At 34.9% G+C, this 18,324-nt stretch overlaps 2 protein-coding genes across 2 annotated transcripts; one reads left to right on the top strand and one right to left on the bottom strand.

Annotated features, from left to right (window-relative positions):
* Nucleotides 1–509: 509 nt before the first annotated feature.
* Nucleotides 510–2,445, top strand: LOC112292061 (H/ACA ribonucleoprotein complex subunit 2-like protein). The gene is made up of 4 exons (XM_024540169.3): nt 510–871; nt 1,226–1,295; nt 1,520–1,625; nt 1,939–2,445. The coding sequence occupies exons 1-4, from the start codon at nt 739–741 to the stop codon at nt 2,101–2,103; spliced, it is 474 nt and encodes a 157-aa protein (XP_024395937.1). The 5' UTR covers nt 510–738; the 3' UTR covers nt 2,104–2,445.
* On the bottom strand, nt 2,308–4,261 carry LOC149987781 (uncharacterized). Its single transcript, XM_090256114.1, has 4 exons — nt 4,061–4,261; nt 3,426–3,741; nt 3,042–3,207; nt 2,308–2,431 (listed from the first exon to the last, which is right to left on the bottom strand). The coding sequence occupies exons 1-4, from the start codon at nt 4,259–4,261 to the stop codon at nt 2,308–2,310; spliced, it is 807 nt and encodes a 268-aa protein (XP_090112240.1).
* Nucleotides 4,262–18,324: the final 14,063 nt, after the last annotated feature.

Raw genomic sequence — 18,324 nt, 5'->3', positions numbered from 1 at the left:
ATTACTTTATTATTAAAATTTTACAACCAATGTTGTGTATTGTAAAATGTTTAAGTAAAAACAAACAATTTAGTAGCTAATTGACTTTGACAATTATTTAACTTGCTAAATGTTTTTCTTCTAATATATAAATAAAATAAATAAATTTATATATACAAATTTCGTTGAGGATTTGTTAGTATTTAAATAAAATAAAGCCATTGTAATAAATAAAAAAATACTTGGGTACGAATGATAAGAACAATAATCTTATTCTGCTTGTGCATGTGTGCAGTGACGAATCGAGGAGTAGGACTAGGAGGAGGAGATGAACAATTGGATGGAGCCTCCGTGACGTTGTACGACGGGAGTAGAAGTGGGAGTGGAACCAGTGCAGCAACGTCGGAAAACTCGCACCCCAACCAACGGACCAACGGACGAACGAACAAATGACAGAAGTTAGGGTTTCTAACAAACCGGAGCCCTAGTTGAAGCGAAGCTAAGGGCAGAGGGGGAGGAGAAGGGGAAGAGCAGAGAAGAGAAGGGGTTGGAGGGAGAGAGGCTGGAAGCGAGGGTAAGGTGGAGACCAGGAGAGCAGCGAGGGCAAGACTATCGTGCGTGAGCATAATTCGTTGTTGTCTCTGTGGCTCCTTGCCTTTCTCCTCTTCTTTTAACCTGTACCACTACTACTGCCCCTACTACCCGCGTTTTCCACTTAGATTCCTACGAAGATTTTTTTCTCAAATTTAATTTTCTTCGATGGCTGGTGATGGCGAAGATGATCGCAATGAGATAGAGAAGGATCGACGCAAGCGCCTCGCCGTCTCCCCTATTGCTAAACCCCTCGCCGGGAAAAAGCTTACAAAGAAGACTCTTAAGGTTGTCAAAAAAGGTACCCCGTCCCATATTCTCTCTCATCTCCTTCCCTATTCTGCTGGTTTATCGTATCCTTTTTGCGTGTGTTTCGGATAGGTTGGGACTGCGCAATGCACTATGCCCGCTTTCTATATGATTAGAGTGGGCAGTAGTGATGTTGTCTAGTTTGAGAGATGGAAAATTCGTAGTCCTGTTCTAGAGACTGTGGACACAATCTGTGAGCTTTTTCAACATGTCTGCCTTTGTTAAGTTCATCCGAAAATTCAGAAACTTGTATTGAAATTGCATATAGATTCGGATTTTGTTTTTTTGTTTTTCGTTTTATGCGCTGGGTCACTGATGTTGTTGAGACTTATGTTGCTTTATACAGCTGCATCGTCGAAGCAGCTGAAACGAGGGGTCAAGGAAGTTGTCAAAGCAATCCGGAAAGGGCAGAAAGGGTATTCACTTTCACTGATGAGTTCATTCCTAAACCAAGGCCAACACACCTCACATTCTGGAGCAACGTGAGGTGTGTTGGCCTTGGTTTAGTTCATTGTTATACATCGTTTCGTATTTGAAAGCATGTAAAATTTTGGAGGGATTTGTATGTCGATGGTTATCCTAGTACATATTTGCTAAATTTACTACTTTTTTGACTTACTGATCAAGTCTTGTTTCGTAGGTTGGTTGTTATTGCTGGGGACATCTCACCTATTGATGTTATAACACACGTACCTATTCTCTGTGAGGATGCCAATATTCCTTACATATACGTTCCTTCTAAGGAGGTGGGTGTTTGTTTTCTTCTGTCGTCTTTCATATCTCAAGTGATTATACGATTTTCTTGAAATTTTTATTCTTGCTGGCTGCTACGCCCACATAAGTAATTGTTGATGCCAACTTTTGCAGCAACTAGTTTTCTCTTGAAATTACGAGTGTTTTATCCCATTACGGATGTGCTTACCTTACTATTGTCTTCTTGTGAGTTAGGTGTTACAGTGACCAATGGCCTTCACGTGTCTGATGATGTCCTCGTAGATCATTAGCAATCTGAATTGTCTTCTTCGCTCTTAACAGAGATCACTGGCCTTGGACCTGCAGGACTTAGGGGGAGCAGGATCTACGAAGAGACCCACTAGCTGTTTACTTGTATTACCAGCCCCACCCAATGGTGGAGTGAGTGAAGAGGAAAGTGCCAAGTTCAAAGACAGCCTTGATGAATTAGTTAAGGAAGTGAAGGTCTTGTCGCAGGCAATTTATGCGTGACTACGGTACACCTCCTAGAGGCACACTGCGTCCTTTCTAGATACGACTGGAGTTTCATTTTAGGCTGTCTGAATCCGGTGATGTCAAGCCCCTATGCTAACTATGTATAACGAAGCTAGGTGTTTTACAAGCCTTTATTTCCTTCAGACTATCCGACTTCTTTATTTCACAAGTCGATATTTACATCCATGCCTGATACACCATTTAGTCGATAAACAGTGAACAGTCCTCAAGCTTAGAAGTGTAAACGAATTTAGCGGTGTGATCCGGCACTTTCATTACCTTGCATGGTTGTACTTCCAATTCTAGTAAATACGCGAAAAAACACCTGAATCATAGTCATTTCCGTTTCATCAATGTCACAGTTCATTCGCCTCCTAAACCACCAGAGATTTTCTCAACAAAACTTAACACTACAATGTATTGTGAACTTCAATTCGTACTCTACTCTGGAACGAAAGGAAATCAATACACTTGTACTTATTGAAAACAGACAAATTCCACCGTTGCAGACAGTGTAATAGATCTTTTTGTAGTTAAGATTTTATTTTGATTTGGTACTTGGTTGCTTATTTATCTCCTATTCGCCACTTGCGCATGGCTGTTAAACTATCTAATCCAGTGAGCAGTCATTTGTGAAACTCACTCAGACTAACAGAAATACTTTTAATCAATCTTCATGTACCATCTGCAGTTACGAAGACTTTTAGAGAAAATTGTACGAAGTGCACGTAGACAATATCGAAGATGCTCATCTACGTAGTTTCAAAGCATTACGAACCAGTTCTACGCACAAGCTCTCACAACTTTCGGACGAAAAGTCAGACAATTTTTCGTGAAGTGCTTCATTTTCAAAATTAGTAGAGCTGTTTCGGCCGTGATACACTACAGTTTCAAACTACCAACGAATGAGAGAACTGATCTTGGATACAGGTTACCTTCCCCTTTTTTTTTTCTTAAGAAATTGACCAGTCCGTTTCAGCTCCGCATTTGAGTCCACTACGAGACGATGTTTATCTGGTACAACTTCGGCAATGCTTACAGATGCGGAAGTTGCTATGAAAAGCCACAGGATTTCACACCGTCTTTCAGAACAGAGATCAGCTGCACCAAATAAACTAGTCCAAATGATCAATTACATCGCAACAAAATAGGACATAAGCAATGCTTATGTGCAAAAGGAACATACGCATTTGACATGTATGCATCCAATCTCTTCGTAAATCCCTTCGTAAATCCCTGAATTTGTAGGAAATCTCTATGGTTGACACCTATTGATTCACATGTACATTTGTATGCAGTTAGTAATATGGAAAACTTACTCATATAACCGGAACTACTGGCGAGGCAAGTCAGTCGAGCTTTCGTTTCGGCCTGCATAAGAGGCACCGGAGCAGATCTATCCTCAGAGCCCACCATTCGGGTATCCCAAATCTTTAGCAGTCCATCTGAAGATGCAGAAGCGACTATGACTGGTGAGCCGCTACTATGTTCATCTGTGTCAGATCTGGATTCCAAGATTGCAACACCCTTAATCCGATTGGTATGCGCGTTCGTAACCGACCATGCTTGCTTCCCTGATCTCGTGTCCCAAGCCCTGACAATGCAGTCTTCACCCCCAGTGACCAACATACTATCCTGTGGGGTTCCAATTAATTAAACTGTTTAGTCATCACTGATGAGAGGAGAGAATCAAAATATGCTTGACTGCCATACCAAAAGAGATAATATCCTCTACAGATGTTGAGTGCAGAAATCATGGCGGCATAATCCTAGCACACGAGTGCATTCTAAAAAGGGGTATATGTAGCAAACTAATTTATGGCTTGGAAATTGGGATGTACTCATGAATGTTTAGTTTTAAAACTTTAAAAATAAGATTTGATCATCCGTATTGTTCGACAAGAAAAGAAGAGAGAATAAAAAGATAAAATTTTAAAAATTAAAACTGACCTACCTGGTGATCGGCCATGCAGAATACCCTCTTATCATGCTCGAGACGATGAATCGTGCTCCCTATCTCTGCATCACGAATTTCGAGGACTACTCCTACGGCCAACGCATACGAGTCACCGTTTTGTGGAAAGAACTTCACAATCTTGGCTTCTGAAGGCAGTCTGGTAGTGAAACTGCATCTCCCTTTCGTTAAATTCCACATTTTCATAAAGTGATTTCGCTCTTCCGTTCAATGTCTCCTACTTTTATCGTTATTTCGCAACTATTCTTCCGAGGTTGTTCAGTTTGTGTTTGCAACACTACTTATTCAAGAGTTTGAAGGCCTAGACCTGTCTCCCTCCTTTTCTCTTTTTTGTAATGAAAGATAAACAATTCTGCTGATGGCATGTTTCAACTCCCTTTATCGTCATTTAGAAAAGTTCCCTTACTAATTCTTTTTTGTAATGATAGATAAACAATTCTGCTGATGGCATGTTTCAACTCCCTTTATCGTCATTTAGAAAAGTTCCCTTACTACTTCAGGTTTTATTTTTCATATTTATTATTATCCTCTTGTGTAAATGATACAATTTTTTTGTTTGAAAAGAAAAATTCATACTTATAACATTGAATACATACCTTAAAAAATAAAAAAAACAAATCCCACCATACAAGCACTTATGTTGATCAATGCCCCTTGTGAAAATATCATCACGGACTAGTGTTGTTATAGATAAGTACAACAAAGACCATTGTATAACATAATATGAACAAAAAATATTCAATCCGATAGTTATGTTGAAGATCAACAAGTACTTCCTTAGAGATTAAGCATAGTATGTTGCTAATAGTAAAAAGGCAGCAAAGAGTTAAAAGAAGTTACTATGGTAGCACCTAGGATTTAGTTGAATGAAGTAGAAATAGATGTAATATCAAAAGGATGGAAGTTACCTCGTTGGTTAGCAAACCACTACCTACAAGTAAAAGGTGTTGGAAGTAAGAGTTATCTTATTCCACACTTTTGTTTGTATGCAAACTTTGTTAATGCTAAGTGTATGCAAACTTTTACACTTCTTTTCTTCAATAAGTTATAGGCCCACTCACATTTGCTTGAATGTTTTGAAGTTCTTTGAAGTGGTTGTTGATGTATGGAGTAGATCAAGTTGTTGTTGCTAATGTTAGGATTTAGAAGTACCTAACTTTTAGATTCAAATCTAAATCTAGATCTTGGTTTGTTCTTACTTGTGGTTAATAATATTTTGGTGTTGGTGGTTGGTTTTTCACCTTAAGGCAAAGTTATAGAACACTTGCATTGTGCTATTGTTGAGATAGATCCTTGGTGGTCTAACTTTGTAGTTTCATGTTCTAAAGATGTTGATTGTGTTTAAAAGACCTCTTATGGTGTATAGAGGTGATTTGTGAGCATAAGAGTGATATTTGAGTGACAAGTGAGATTTGAGACATTAAGATAGGTCATTAGACTTGTGAGAAGCCTTAGAAGTAAAGTTGAGAGTGTTTTTAAGAATAAGAACATAAGTTTGTTTAGAAAGAAGGATTCTGTGATTCTAATGCAGCAATACTTTCTTGCTGATTTTGAGGGCATTAGGAATTTTTCTTTCAATTTTTTTTGATACATCTCTCCCTTCAACATGGCTTTAAGTGAAGGTGAAGGATTGAGAGTTATTGAGAAGTTTAGAGGTGAGAATTTCTACCATTGGAAGGTAAAATTGGAACTTTTGTTGGCATCTTTGGATCTTTGGGATATTATAGATAAAAGTGAAGAGGCTCCAAGCATAGATACTCATATGAAGGAGAAGAAGGAGTTCAAATGTCGTAAAAAGAAGGCTTTTGGATTGATTGCAACCAATGTGGATGAAACAAACTTCTCCCAAATTATCTCTTGCAAAGAACCAATAGAAGCATGGAAGATACTTTGCAACATGTATGAGAGCAAAAACTTATCCAACATCATCTATACAAGGAGGAAGTTCTTCACTTACAAGATGGAAGAAAGTAAAGACTTTATGGCTCATGTCAATAAGATAAAGGCTCTTGCAAACCAAGTAGCAATTGTTGATAAGCCTTTAGAAGAAAGTGATATTGTCATGACATTGCTGATGAGCCTTCTCGAATCCTACAACTATCTTATTGTGGCATTAGAGTCTATTAAGCTAAAAGAGCTTGTAATGGACTATGTGACGATAAGACTTATCCATGAAGTAATGAAGAAGAAAGAAAATGAGCTCCAAAGTGAAGATTCATAATTCTACTCATGTCAAGGCAAATGCAACTATCCAAATCAATGAGGTAATGTGAAATCTTACTTCATTTGTAGCAAAGTAGGCCATTTTGCTTGAAATTACTACAAAGCCAAAAAGATGAAAAAAGAAAATATAAATAGTATATAAGATGAGTTTGGGAGATAAGATTATGCATTCACGGCAACAAATGGGACCTCTATGGCTGCCATGTCAAGATGGATTGTGGATTCAGGTTGTTCCAAGCATATGATACCTTATAAATATTCATTTGACACTTATGAGGCTATTTTAGCATCAAACGTGGTGTTGGTGGATAGTGGTACATGTGAAGTCATTAGAATTGGCTCTATTATGGAGGAGGTGGTTGTGAATAGACAAACTAATAGGATTAGATTCAAAAACGTCCTTCATATGCCTAAGATGAAGCAAAACCTAATTTCAATGAGTAAACTTGTAATAGAAGGTTTTAAAGTTTAATTTGACATAAATGGATGTTTTGTAAGAACATTAAGTAGAGACAAGGTCTTGAAAGGCTTGAAAGAAGGAAATTTGTATGGAGCACCTTGAGCTTGCATTCACTTTGTTTGTATGGAGCACCTTGAGCTATGAGTTTTAATCGGAAGCTGTGGTGAATGCAATGTATATAAGAAATAGATGTCCAATAAGTACTTTTGCATCAATGACACTACAAGAAGCTTGGAGTAGGAGACAACCTTGCATTTCCCATATGAAAACCTTTGGTTGCATTGCATATGCAAAAATACCAGAATGTATGAGGTCCAAACTTGATGCAAAAGCTACAAAGTATATGTTTTTTATTATTATGAAGGTACTAAGACATATAGGCTAATGTGCTTGGAAACTAAGAAGATCATCAAAAGTTGTGGTGTTGAGTTTTTGGAGCATAAAAATGCTTGTGAGCACTTAAAGATGTGTCCAAGTGGGAGTAATAGTATATTTGTGGATTCATCTTTGAATTCAACAAAGAAACAAGAAGATGAAGATAATGAAGATGATGAAGATGAAAAACCAAAGAAGATTGAAAAGATGAAGGCTCCTATAATTACTAGGAATAGCAATGAAAGAAATGAAGATGTTGAAGATTATGATGATAATGATGATGAGGAGGAGCACCAACCATTGAGTGAGAAAAGACAAGATTTAAGAGAAAAGAAAGTTGGAAAAGAACATGGAGTATAAGAAGGTGAATATTCTTTAACAAATGAAAGGAGATATCTTTTGAGAGAAAGAAGGCAACATGGTGAATGGTGGAAGGATCACATCTTTCCTCAAGTAAGTGAAGAACATGCAAATGTTGCTCTTCTTGTTGATCCGTTATCTTTGTATGATACATTGAAGTCCCAAGATGCAATCAAGTAGGAGAAGGCTATGGAAGAAGAGTACGAATCTCTCATAGACAATAGTACATGGAAATTGACACCTTTTCTAATAAATCGATCTAGTGTCCATTGTAAGTAGGTATTTAGAACTAAAAAAGATGCAATGGATGTGATGGTAAAGCACAAGGCAAGATTAGTTGCCAAAGGATATTGTCAAGGACATATATTAGGAAGTTGTAGAAGATGCTAGAAGATTTTAGATAAGCTTTGTAGTTTGTAGAAGCTACTTCAGAAGTTTTCAAGCTAGTGGAAGCTGCTTGAAAAGCTTCCTAGTTTATGGAAGCTATTTGAGAAGCTTCCTAGCTTGTAGTATATATAGGAGCCGAAATTGAGGGGATCCTTAGTCTCAACAACACACCTCTTGGAGATCTAGCTCACCTTTCTAGCTTTGTTCTTGTATTCATCTGATTAATCTAGTTCTTGCCAATTCTTCTTTAGCTTCTTCTTTAGATTTCTAGTCAGTATTCTAAATTTGTGATAGTTTGTCGAGACTGCATTCATCTTTCATATTAGAGCTAGTTCCTTCTTATTAGAGTGTGGATTATCTCTCTCCTTGAAAGTGCTCGTATTTTAGAGGTTGTGAATTACCCTCCTCTAAACTGATATTTCTTCTATTATAATATTGGAGTCTTATCTTTCTTGGAGATAGTAGATTATCCTTCTTTTTGAACGTTTTAAGGTGTTTTAGAGGTTACGGAGTATCCTCCTCTAAACCAATACTGCCTTCTTGTAGAGTCATTTCTTTTCTTCTCTTAGAATGGCTAGAGGTCAAGATATTAGTATGACTAAAAGTTCGGAGTCCAAGTTGGATGCCATTATGAATGCTCTTATTACGTTATCACAGAGAACTGTAGAGATTGAAGGAGTCATTGCAAGACTTCATAATGATGGAGCGTTCGGGATGGCACAATTGAGGATTCACTGGCCTCAAGCTTTAGCACCAAGAGAAGTAACTTTGCCTCTAATTCAACAAGGACCATTGGTTTTACAACGAAAAGAGCCCCGAATTAGCCTTCCAGATAAGTTTGATGGTACACATTCTAAGTTTCGAGGTTTTGTCAATCAAATTAGATTGATAACAGCTTTGTAGCTTGAATGCTATCCGACGGAGGAGTCACGTATTAGACTAGTTGGAACTTTGCTCATGGGACAAACTCTATCATGGTTTGCTCTTTTGTTTGAGAAAAGATCATCAATTTTGAATAACTTCAAAATTTTTTGAGAGGCGTTAACCAAAGCATTTGGTGAACATGACAAGGCGCAATGGGCTACAACAAAGATCTGATTGCTACGACAAGGGGCACGCTCCGCGTCAATCTACGCATCAAATTTCAGATAATTAATGTGCGACATCAATTGGGACAAAGAAGCATTGATGAGTCAATTTTATTAGGGCTTGAGGGACGACGTGAAGGATTTATTATTATCTCTTCCCAATCCGTGAATGCTCAACGAAGCCATTAGCCAAGCTGTGAAGTACGATAATTGCTTATTCCAACATTGCCAAGACCAATACTCAACATAACATATGGCTCGTTACACTCCAATTATGTTAGCAAGCAGCTTGAATTCACATTCAGAGGTGGAAGACATGCAAATTGATGCAATATGTCTCAAATCTCTAACTCTAGAAGAAAAAAAAAGCAATGTATGGAGGAAGGACTATGCTTGTATTGCAATGAAGAAGGCCACAAAGTTGGAAACTACTCCACGAAGCAAAATCGACACATTATCAATACCAGAGGCACGTTTGTTGAGGAAAACAAAGATGCCCAGCCACAATAGGGACCGTGCGATTATACAATTCAATACCACAATAACAATCAGGTTCCTCTCTTTCCGCTCAACCTACCCATTGCTTTATCAATTCTCTATCTTTTGGCCCTCAAAAACTAAAAACCTTAGCGTTATTAGATTCAAGAGCATCTGCTTGTTTTTTATATGAGGAATTTGCTAAGCATCACAAGATTCTTTTAGTACAAAAATCTAAACCTATTCACATAGAAGTAATAGATAGACGACTTTTATTATCTCGTAATGTCATCCATGAATCAGAACCTACAGAGGTGACGTTTAAAGACCATAGTAGTTATATTATTTTTAATATTATTAGAATCCCATCAAATCTTATTATTTTTGGTCTTTTTTTTATTAGAAATGCATAATCCATCCATAGATTGGAAGTTACGAAGGATGACATTTTTTATAGGACATTCTAAGAGTAAGCCTATTAGAAGATCTCGAATCAAAAAACCCTTATTTATTGGAGCAAGAATATTTATAACATCATTCAAGGAAGGCAGAGCGTTGGTCATTTATGCGATTCCAACTAGTAGAAAGAAGATTTTGACAACAAATATACCAGAGCAATATAAGGATTTTGAAGACATATTTCAAAAAAAGAATGCTGATATGCTACCATAGCATTGACCATACAATTATGCCATAGACTTGAAGGAAGGAGCATAACCACCTTTTGGCCCAATCTACAATTTGTTGCAGACAGAGTTAGCAGAGTTGCGAAAGTACATTGATGAGAATCTAGAAAAGAACTTCATTCGTCATTCGAAGTCACCAGCTGCGACACCAATCTTATTTGGGAAGAAGAAAGATGACTCGCTACGGATGTGCACGGATTATCGAGGTCTCAATAAGGTAACAAAGAAGAATCGTTATCCCTTACCCTTGATATCAGGTCTTTTAGAACAACTTGGGTGTGCAAGGATCTTTACAAATATTGATCTAAAGAGAGCTTACAACCTCGTGCAAATCAAGGAAGGAGACGAATGGAAGACAACTTTCTGTACAAGATATGGCCATTTTGAATATAATTTCATGCTTTTTGGTCTTACCAATGCTTCGGCGGTCTTTCAACACATGATGAATGACATCTTTCGGGAGCACCTTGACAATTTTGTTGTTATCTATGTAGATGATATTTTGATATTTTCTAAGAACATAGAAGATCATAAAAAATACGTTCATCTAGTCCTTGAAAAACTCCACAAGCAAGGACTTTATGCTAAGTTGGAAAAGTGCTTGTTTAACCAAACTGAGATGGAATTTTTGGGATTCATTGTAACTGCGGAAGGCTTGAAGATGGACCCTAAGAAGGTGGAAGCAATCATATCATGGAAAGTTTCAAAGACGATTAGAGATGTACAATGCTTTCTTGGCTTTGCTAAGTTCTATCGAATCTTCATCAAGAATTATTCTCAAGTTGCTGCTCCACTTACTCGTTTGACATGTAAAGACAAGCTCAAATGGAGACCACTAGTAGAAAAAGCATTCCAAGATCTTAAGATGGCATTTATTATAGCTCCAATCTTGGTACATCCGGACTTTAGAAAGGCCTTCTATTTGGAGATCGATGCTTGAGATTTTGCTATGGGAGCTGTACTTTTGCAGATAGGCACAGACGAGAAGCTTCATTTAGTTGCATTCTATTCTCGAAAGTTTTCTGCTACAAAGATCAATTATGAGATCCACAACAAAGAACTTCTTGCGATAGTGGATTCTTTCCAAGAGTGGCCTCACTTTATCAAAGAAGCTATGCATCTGATGATCGTATACACGAATCACAAGAATTTAGAGTACTTCATGTCGGCTCAGGTTCTGAACCGTCGTCAAGCTCGATGGAATATGTTGCTATCTAGATTTGACTTTGTTATAACTTATTGGCCTAGGAAGCAACAAAGACTATTTGATGCATTATCAAGGAGATTGTATTTAGCGCCAAAGGCTGGAGAAGCAGCATTTGATCAACAGTGTACAACATTGTTGAAGTTGGAACAATTTAGGCTTTGCTCTGCTGTAGTGCCAATTGATGTTGACTTCCTCAACCAAGTACGTACTGTGACTATTAGAGATTTTGTAGCCCTCGATATCATGCAACGCATCAATAATGACAAGTTTAAGGTGGAAGGAGAACTTTTATACTTTGAAGAGCGATTGTATATTCTAAAGAGACCAATACAACTCCGAGTTCTCTAATCTCGACATGACTTTTCAACTACGGGACATTTTAGATTCAATAAGATCTTGGAACTTATTTCTCGAGATTTTTGATGGTCCCAAATGTAGAAGGATGTCAAGGATTTTATCCTCTCTTCTGACATTTGTTCAAGATCTAAGAATCCTCGACATCGTCTTTATAGTCTTCTTCAGCCATTGCCTATTTCACGTTGGCCATGGTCTTCAGTTTCTATAGACTTCATTACGGACCTGTTGCCATCAAATTCATTTGACAACATCTTTGTTGTGGTAGATTGGCTTACAAAGATGGCACACTTTGTCCTTTGCAAGAAAACATCTTGAAGCAAAGACAAAACAAGGCTCTTCCTTGATATTGTATATTGATATCATGGTTTACTAGATGATATTGTATCGGATTGAGGAACCCAATTTGTATCAAAGTTTTGGGGATCTCTCTTTGAAATATTGAAGATGGATATGAAGCTTTCTTCGGCTTTCTATCCTCAAACTAATGGCAAAACGGAATGGATGAATCAAATTTTGGAGCAATATTTACGATGCAGCATCAATTATCATCAAGATGATTAGACTACATAACTATCATTAGCCGAATTTTCATATAACAACACCCTTCATGCATCGACTCAACAAACACCATTCTTTTCTAACTATGAGTATCATACGAAGCTTCATTTGTTGAGTCCGTCAACTAATAACAACCCGACAGCTGAAGGATTTGTGAAACAACTAATGGAGCTTCAAACTATGTTGAAGCTTCAATTGCAAATCGTTATTGTAATACGTGAAGTCTTGCTTGAGAATACTCTGGGCACCTGGCTATGGAAGGTAGAATGGAAATTACAACAACAAAATCCTAACTATAGTAGAATACTAACTAAATTCTAATTAGATCATAATAATGCTAAGCAAGCTTTAATCAAATTCAAAAAAACCTCAAAGAAATTTCAAAGAAACAATAAGAAATCTTAAAGAAATATTAGAATGATCACAAATATTTTTCAAATACATCTCAATTCAATCTTAATTTAATCCTAGTTAAAATCCTATTGGACTTCATTCAAATTTTAGGCCAAAAGTAATTAAATCTTAAATCCTAATAAAATCCTAAATCCTAAATCAAATCCTAAACCCTAAATAAACCTTAAACCAAATCTCAACCAAATTCTAAACCAAATCCTAAACCCTAAACTAAACCCTTACCAACTCCTAAACTAAATCTTAAATCCTAAATAAAATCCTAATCAAAGTCTAAACCAAATCTTAAATAAATTCTAAACCAAATTCTAATCAAATCCTAATCAAATCCTAATAAAATTCTAATCCTAAATCAAACCCTAAACCTAAACCAAAACTTGAACCCTAAATCAAATTCCAACCAAACTCTAAATCAAACCCTAACCAAATCCTAACCCTAAATCAAATCCTAATCAAACTCTAAATCAAATCCTAAATCCTAAATCAAATCCTAACCAAATCCTAACCAAATTTTAATCCAAATCCTAAACCCTAAATCAAATCCTAACCAAACCCTAACTCTAAATCAAATCCTAACCAAACTTTAAATCCTAAACCAATCCGTAACCAAATCCTAGTAATTCCTACAATAGATTTAAATCTCAATAACTAATAAACAAACCGTTGATCTTAATTCAAAATTTTCATACTTCTTAAAAAATAAGTTAAAAACAAACACAAAATTTTTGAAAAGGATCGGAATTACCAAATAGACGATAACCTCAAAAATGTGCTTAGGTATTAGCCGACCTCCTTCTCCAACCTTAATGCTAATCTCCCAGAGCCAATATCTCTCTTCTTTACCATTCGATTGATCTCAAAATTCTCATACACATAGAAAAACAAGTCTAAAATCCTCTCACATAAATTTCATTCTAATCCAACTAGTAGATTGCAAGAAATCTTAAAAACCCTCATTAGACCTAAAATTCTATTTTTTGAGACCTTGACCCTTTTAAACCTCAATAGCCCTCAATTCAATCGTTAGATCGAGCTCAAATTCACAATACATATTAAACACAACTATAAACATGAATTTTCAAAATTTTACTTATAGATCTACTACAAAACTATTGAAATTATCCAAAACGTAAACCCTATTTTATTTCATAAAATCCAAGTCATCCAAAACAAACATTGACTTTGCAAAGCTCTTACAAAGTCATAACAACTCCAAATTGTCCAAAATTAATGCTTATAGAAATCATATGCAATCTGCTATCACATTCTACTCTCCAATTTATAAATGAACCTTGGAGTCGTCATCGAGACTCAGTTTTGTGTCTCAGGGTCTGATTTCAATCCTAGTTCATAACTGACTTACTCTGGGTATCAATGTCTACTTTTTCTAAGTAAATTTTTCTAGAATTTACTCTTTACTTCTTTTTTAAGATACCTATATCATTTATTTTTCCAATCTACTTTGTTTTGCCTTACTTATGGTCCTACAAAATATGTAGAAGTCACCTTTTTAAAAGGCAGCATTGGTATCTTTTAGTTTTACTACCCTTTTGACTATTAACTATATTTCTAAGATAATTTGTTCTAATACTTTGAAGTAAGATCTCTTACATTACAATAATTTCTATACTCTTTCACCTATTAGTTGTGTTATATTAAGACACCGCCCAAGAAGCTTACAAGGCATCCACGGACAAATTTTGGAATCAGACACCTATTTTTAAAATTGGAGATAAAGTATGGCTGTTTGGATAGAATACCAAAATCAAGAAGCCATGTGATAAGTTGGACTACTGGAGATTGGGACCATTTGTCAACCAGAAACAAATCAATGTAGTGGCGTAACGTCTGGGGTTACGGGCTGTTATGAAGGTACACCCAGTCTTTCATGTTTCTTTGTTGGAACTTTATTGAGAGTCATCTTTTCCTAGAAGAGTGTAATGTCCGCCATCTAATATTGAAATTGAGAACCACAAAGAATATGAGGTGAAAAAGGTACTAGATTTGCCACATAAGTTGAAAAAATTATAGTATCTAGTACATTGGAGCGGCTATGATATCAATGAGCGCACATGAGAACCAACACAAAATCTTATCAATGCATCACAAACGATATAGGAGTTTCATCAATACTATCCTCAGAAACCTAAGCCCTTTCGATGAAAGTTTTTTCAATGAAGTCCCTTCTCCTTGAAGCTTCTTAATCCTCGACCTTACAAATAAGGGGTAGAAGGAACCTCTAAAAGACATAATTAGAGACTATAAATCTGTAACCTGAGTCCATTCTTTCATGTTTAGTGCTTATTTTTTTGGTCTGATATGGATAGCCAAGAGATAGATATCATACCAGTCATGTCCTCTCAATCGAGTATCTCATGAAGACAACCCCAAGATGAAGAACCACCTATACTACAAAGACGACGGAGGATACCTAGTAACAAGTCACTAGTGATTGAATTTGAGGTAGAACCTATCTATGGTGATCTTTCCAAAGGAGTGTTTGCAGGGCATTTTCACAATGAAGACATGAAATTTTATGCTTAGTCGAAAATCGAAGGCGTAGGACACTATCATTGGTTATAAGGACCAATGAACTACTTGTCGCACGAACAACAATTGGAGTATATTACAAACACTATTCGAAAAATTTTCAACTCCTTACATTGGTATTGACTCACAATAGGAGTGCTTCTCGGAGACCTCGAAGCTAAAGAGAGAGGTGATGTCAAGGACATACACTAGAAAGTTATAGAAGATGCTAGAAGGTTCTAAAGAAGCTTTGTAGTTTATAGAAGCTACTTGAGAAGTTTTCAAGCTCGTGGAAGTTGCTTGAGAAGCTTCCTAGTTTATAGAAGCTACTTGAGAAGCTTCCTAGCTTGTAATATATATAGGAACTGAGACTGAGGGGATCCTCTGTCTCGACAATACACCTCTTAGAGCTCTAGCTCACCTTTCTAGACTTGTTCTTCTACTCAACTGATTAATCTAGTTCTTGCCAATTCTTCTTCAGCTTCTTGTTTAGATTTTTAATTAGTATTCTAAATTTGTGATAGATACTCACAAGTTGTTAGTATTGATTTCAATGAGACTTATGTACTCATTGCCAAATTCACCACCATTAGGACCATTATCATGATTGGGGCAGCAATGGACTTAGAAATACACCAAATGGATGTAAACATAACATTTTTGAATGAAAAATTGTAAGAAGACATTTATATGGACCAGCCTCAAGGATTTGTACAACAAGACAAAGAATGTCTTGTGTGCAAATTGAAGAAATCCTTGTATGGATTGAAACAATCATCAAGAGCATGGACCAAGTACATTGATATTCGACATCATTTCAAGAATGAAGTACCATTCAAGGACCAAGTTTATTGATATTCAACTTCATTTCATACGAGAAAAGATTGAAGATGGAATAATAGATATGAAGTATTGTGCTACAAATGACATGTTTGTTGATGTGCTTACAAAGGCATTAGTGAAAGATAGACATCATGAGTTGATACAGAGATTAGGATTGAAAGCCTTTTAAAAATTAACAAAGTGGGAGTGTTGAAGATTAACAAGTACTTGCTTAGAGATTCAGCATAGTATGTTGCTAATAATCAAAAGACAACAAAGAATTAAAGGAAGTTACTATAGTAGCACCTAAGGTTTAGTTGGATGAAGTAGAAATGGATGTAATATCAAAAGAATGGAAGTTGCATCATTGGTTAACAAACCACTACCTATAAGTAAAGGATGTTGGAAGTAAGAGTTATCTTATTTCACACTTCTGTTTGTGTGCAAATCTTACTGATGCTAAGTGTTTGTAGCTTTTAGACTTCTTTTCTTCAATAAGTTAACTATATTATGAAATTTGATCAAAAGTTAATAATATTCTTTAATGGATGAGTGAAGATATTTTTTCTAGTTAAATCTATCTCTAAAAGTTTCAAAGCCCCATAGATGTTAAAAGTTCCTATATCACAAGTGCACTATAATATATTATTTATTGTCTCAAAATACATATTGATGTATTAAAAAACAATTCATTATAATTTTTCAAATATGATGTAATGGTTTCAAAATTAATTAGTCATTATTTCAATTGATGCTAATCTAAAATCATATTTGTTTTAAATATGGGTTATGCTTAGCACATATTTAAACACATTCATAAGATAGTGGTTGTGCTTATCTAATGATTTGAAAGTATATTCAATATATGTTTAGTTAATTTTGTCTTTTATACTTTAGTGAATATATGTAAAAATTCAATAGATAAAATATAATTTTTCTTTTGTTTAAAATGCTATGTATTTTTTTATTGTTTTAACATCTAAATATTATAATTATAAAATTTATGGTGTTAAACATTGTATTTAATTTGTCAGAAAATGACCTGTATGCAACTCAAAAATTAAAATATATATATATATATATATATATATATATATATTATAACATATTGCAATCCTAAATGTATTAAGACATGACATGTACTGTTGTACAATTATTTAAAATTCAATTTAAACTAATTTTTATTTAAATTAATGTAATAATAAAAATAATCATAATAATTACTGTATGCCTTTTTGAAAATCTGATTATTGACAACTACATAAATGAATGTAAATCTTAAACTTTATTAGCTTGTAGTATTGAAATTATTTTCTAAAAAGCTTTGGATGAACATTTTCTGCTTCATTATGAGTTTTTATTAATGAAATATTACAAATAAAATTGCATAAAATAATAAACTTATATTTTATGCACTATTTTAAATTTTAAATTATATTCAATAAATAATATTTTTTCTAAATGTGCTATTTTATTAGAATAGATAACTTTTATTAAACATATGATTGGTTGACAAGTGTGTTGTTAATTCAAGTTGTAGCCACCACATTAACTATGTCAACACACCACTCAATTGTGCAACACTCTTTGTACTGAGAGATCTATATAATAAAATAATAGACTACTAGTATAAGAACTGAAATCCAAGGATTATTTACTTAGGATTTCTAATTTTCTTATATTCTTATTGGTTAGATGTTGCCTATCTTGTATTCACATGTTTAAACTTCTATCTTTTTACAATAAAACTTTCTATTCATTAATCATATGGAACTAGAACCAAATATTCTAAATTTATAATTTGATGAATAAAGTGGTTTGTGAGGCTTCTTTTTATAACCACTCAATCTATTGATTAACATTGAGAAAGTTTAATTTTTTTATGCAAATCCAAGAAAAAATTGTTAGTAATAGTTGCATTCATTAGAGTTGAGGTTGTAGCAAATGTTAGAAACTTAGCCATATTTCATGAACATAGACTATTGCCACTATACATACTATTGCCATAGAAAAAATTGTTACCTAATCCATATCATTGTTAAGATAGAAATAGTTGTTAGAAATAGTGAAATCATTAGAAACAAGCATAATTTTTGGCAACAACTTGCGACCACACACTTAAGATGGAAGTGTAGAATGCATACAAAAGTAATTATAGCTTTTAAAATTTTAAGAATTTAGACTAGAATTTTATTGGGAGTATCAATGTTGTATTATAATATGGCTATTAGTTGAAAAAATATATGAAGATCAATAATCTAAAATAACTTAATTAAAAATATAATAAAAAATTATTTTAAAAA

The sequence above is a fragment of the Physcomitrium patens genome, chromosome 15 (assembly GCF_059467195.1).
Source record: "Physcomitrium patens ecotype Gransden chromosome 15, ASM5946719v1, whole genome shotgun sequence".
Lineage (NCBI taxonomy): Eukaryota > Viridiplantae > Streptophyta > Bryopsida > Funariales > Funariaceae > Physcomitrium > Physcomitrium patens.
The sequence above is the reverse complement of the archived record's forward strand: the minus strand, read 5'-3'. Positions and strand labels throughout refer to the sequence as shown.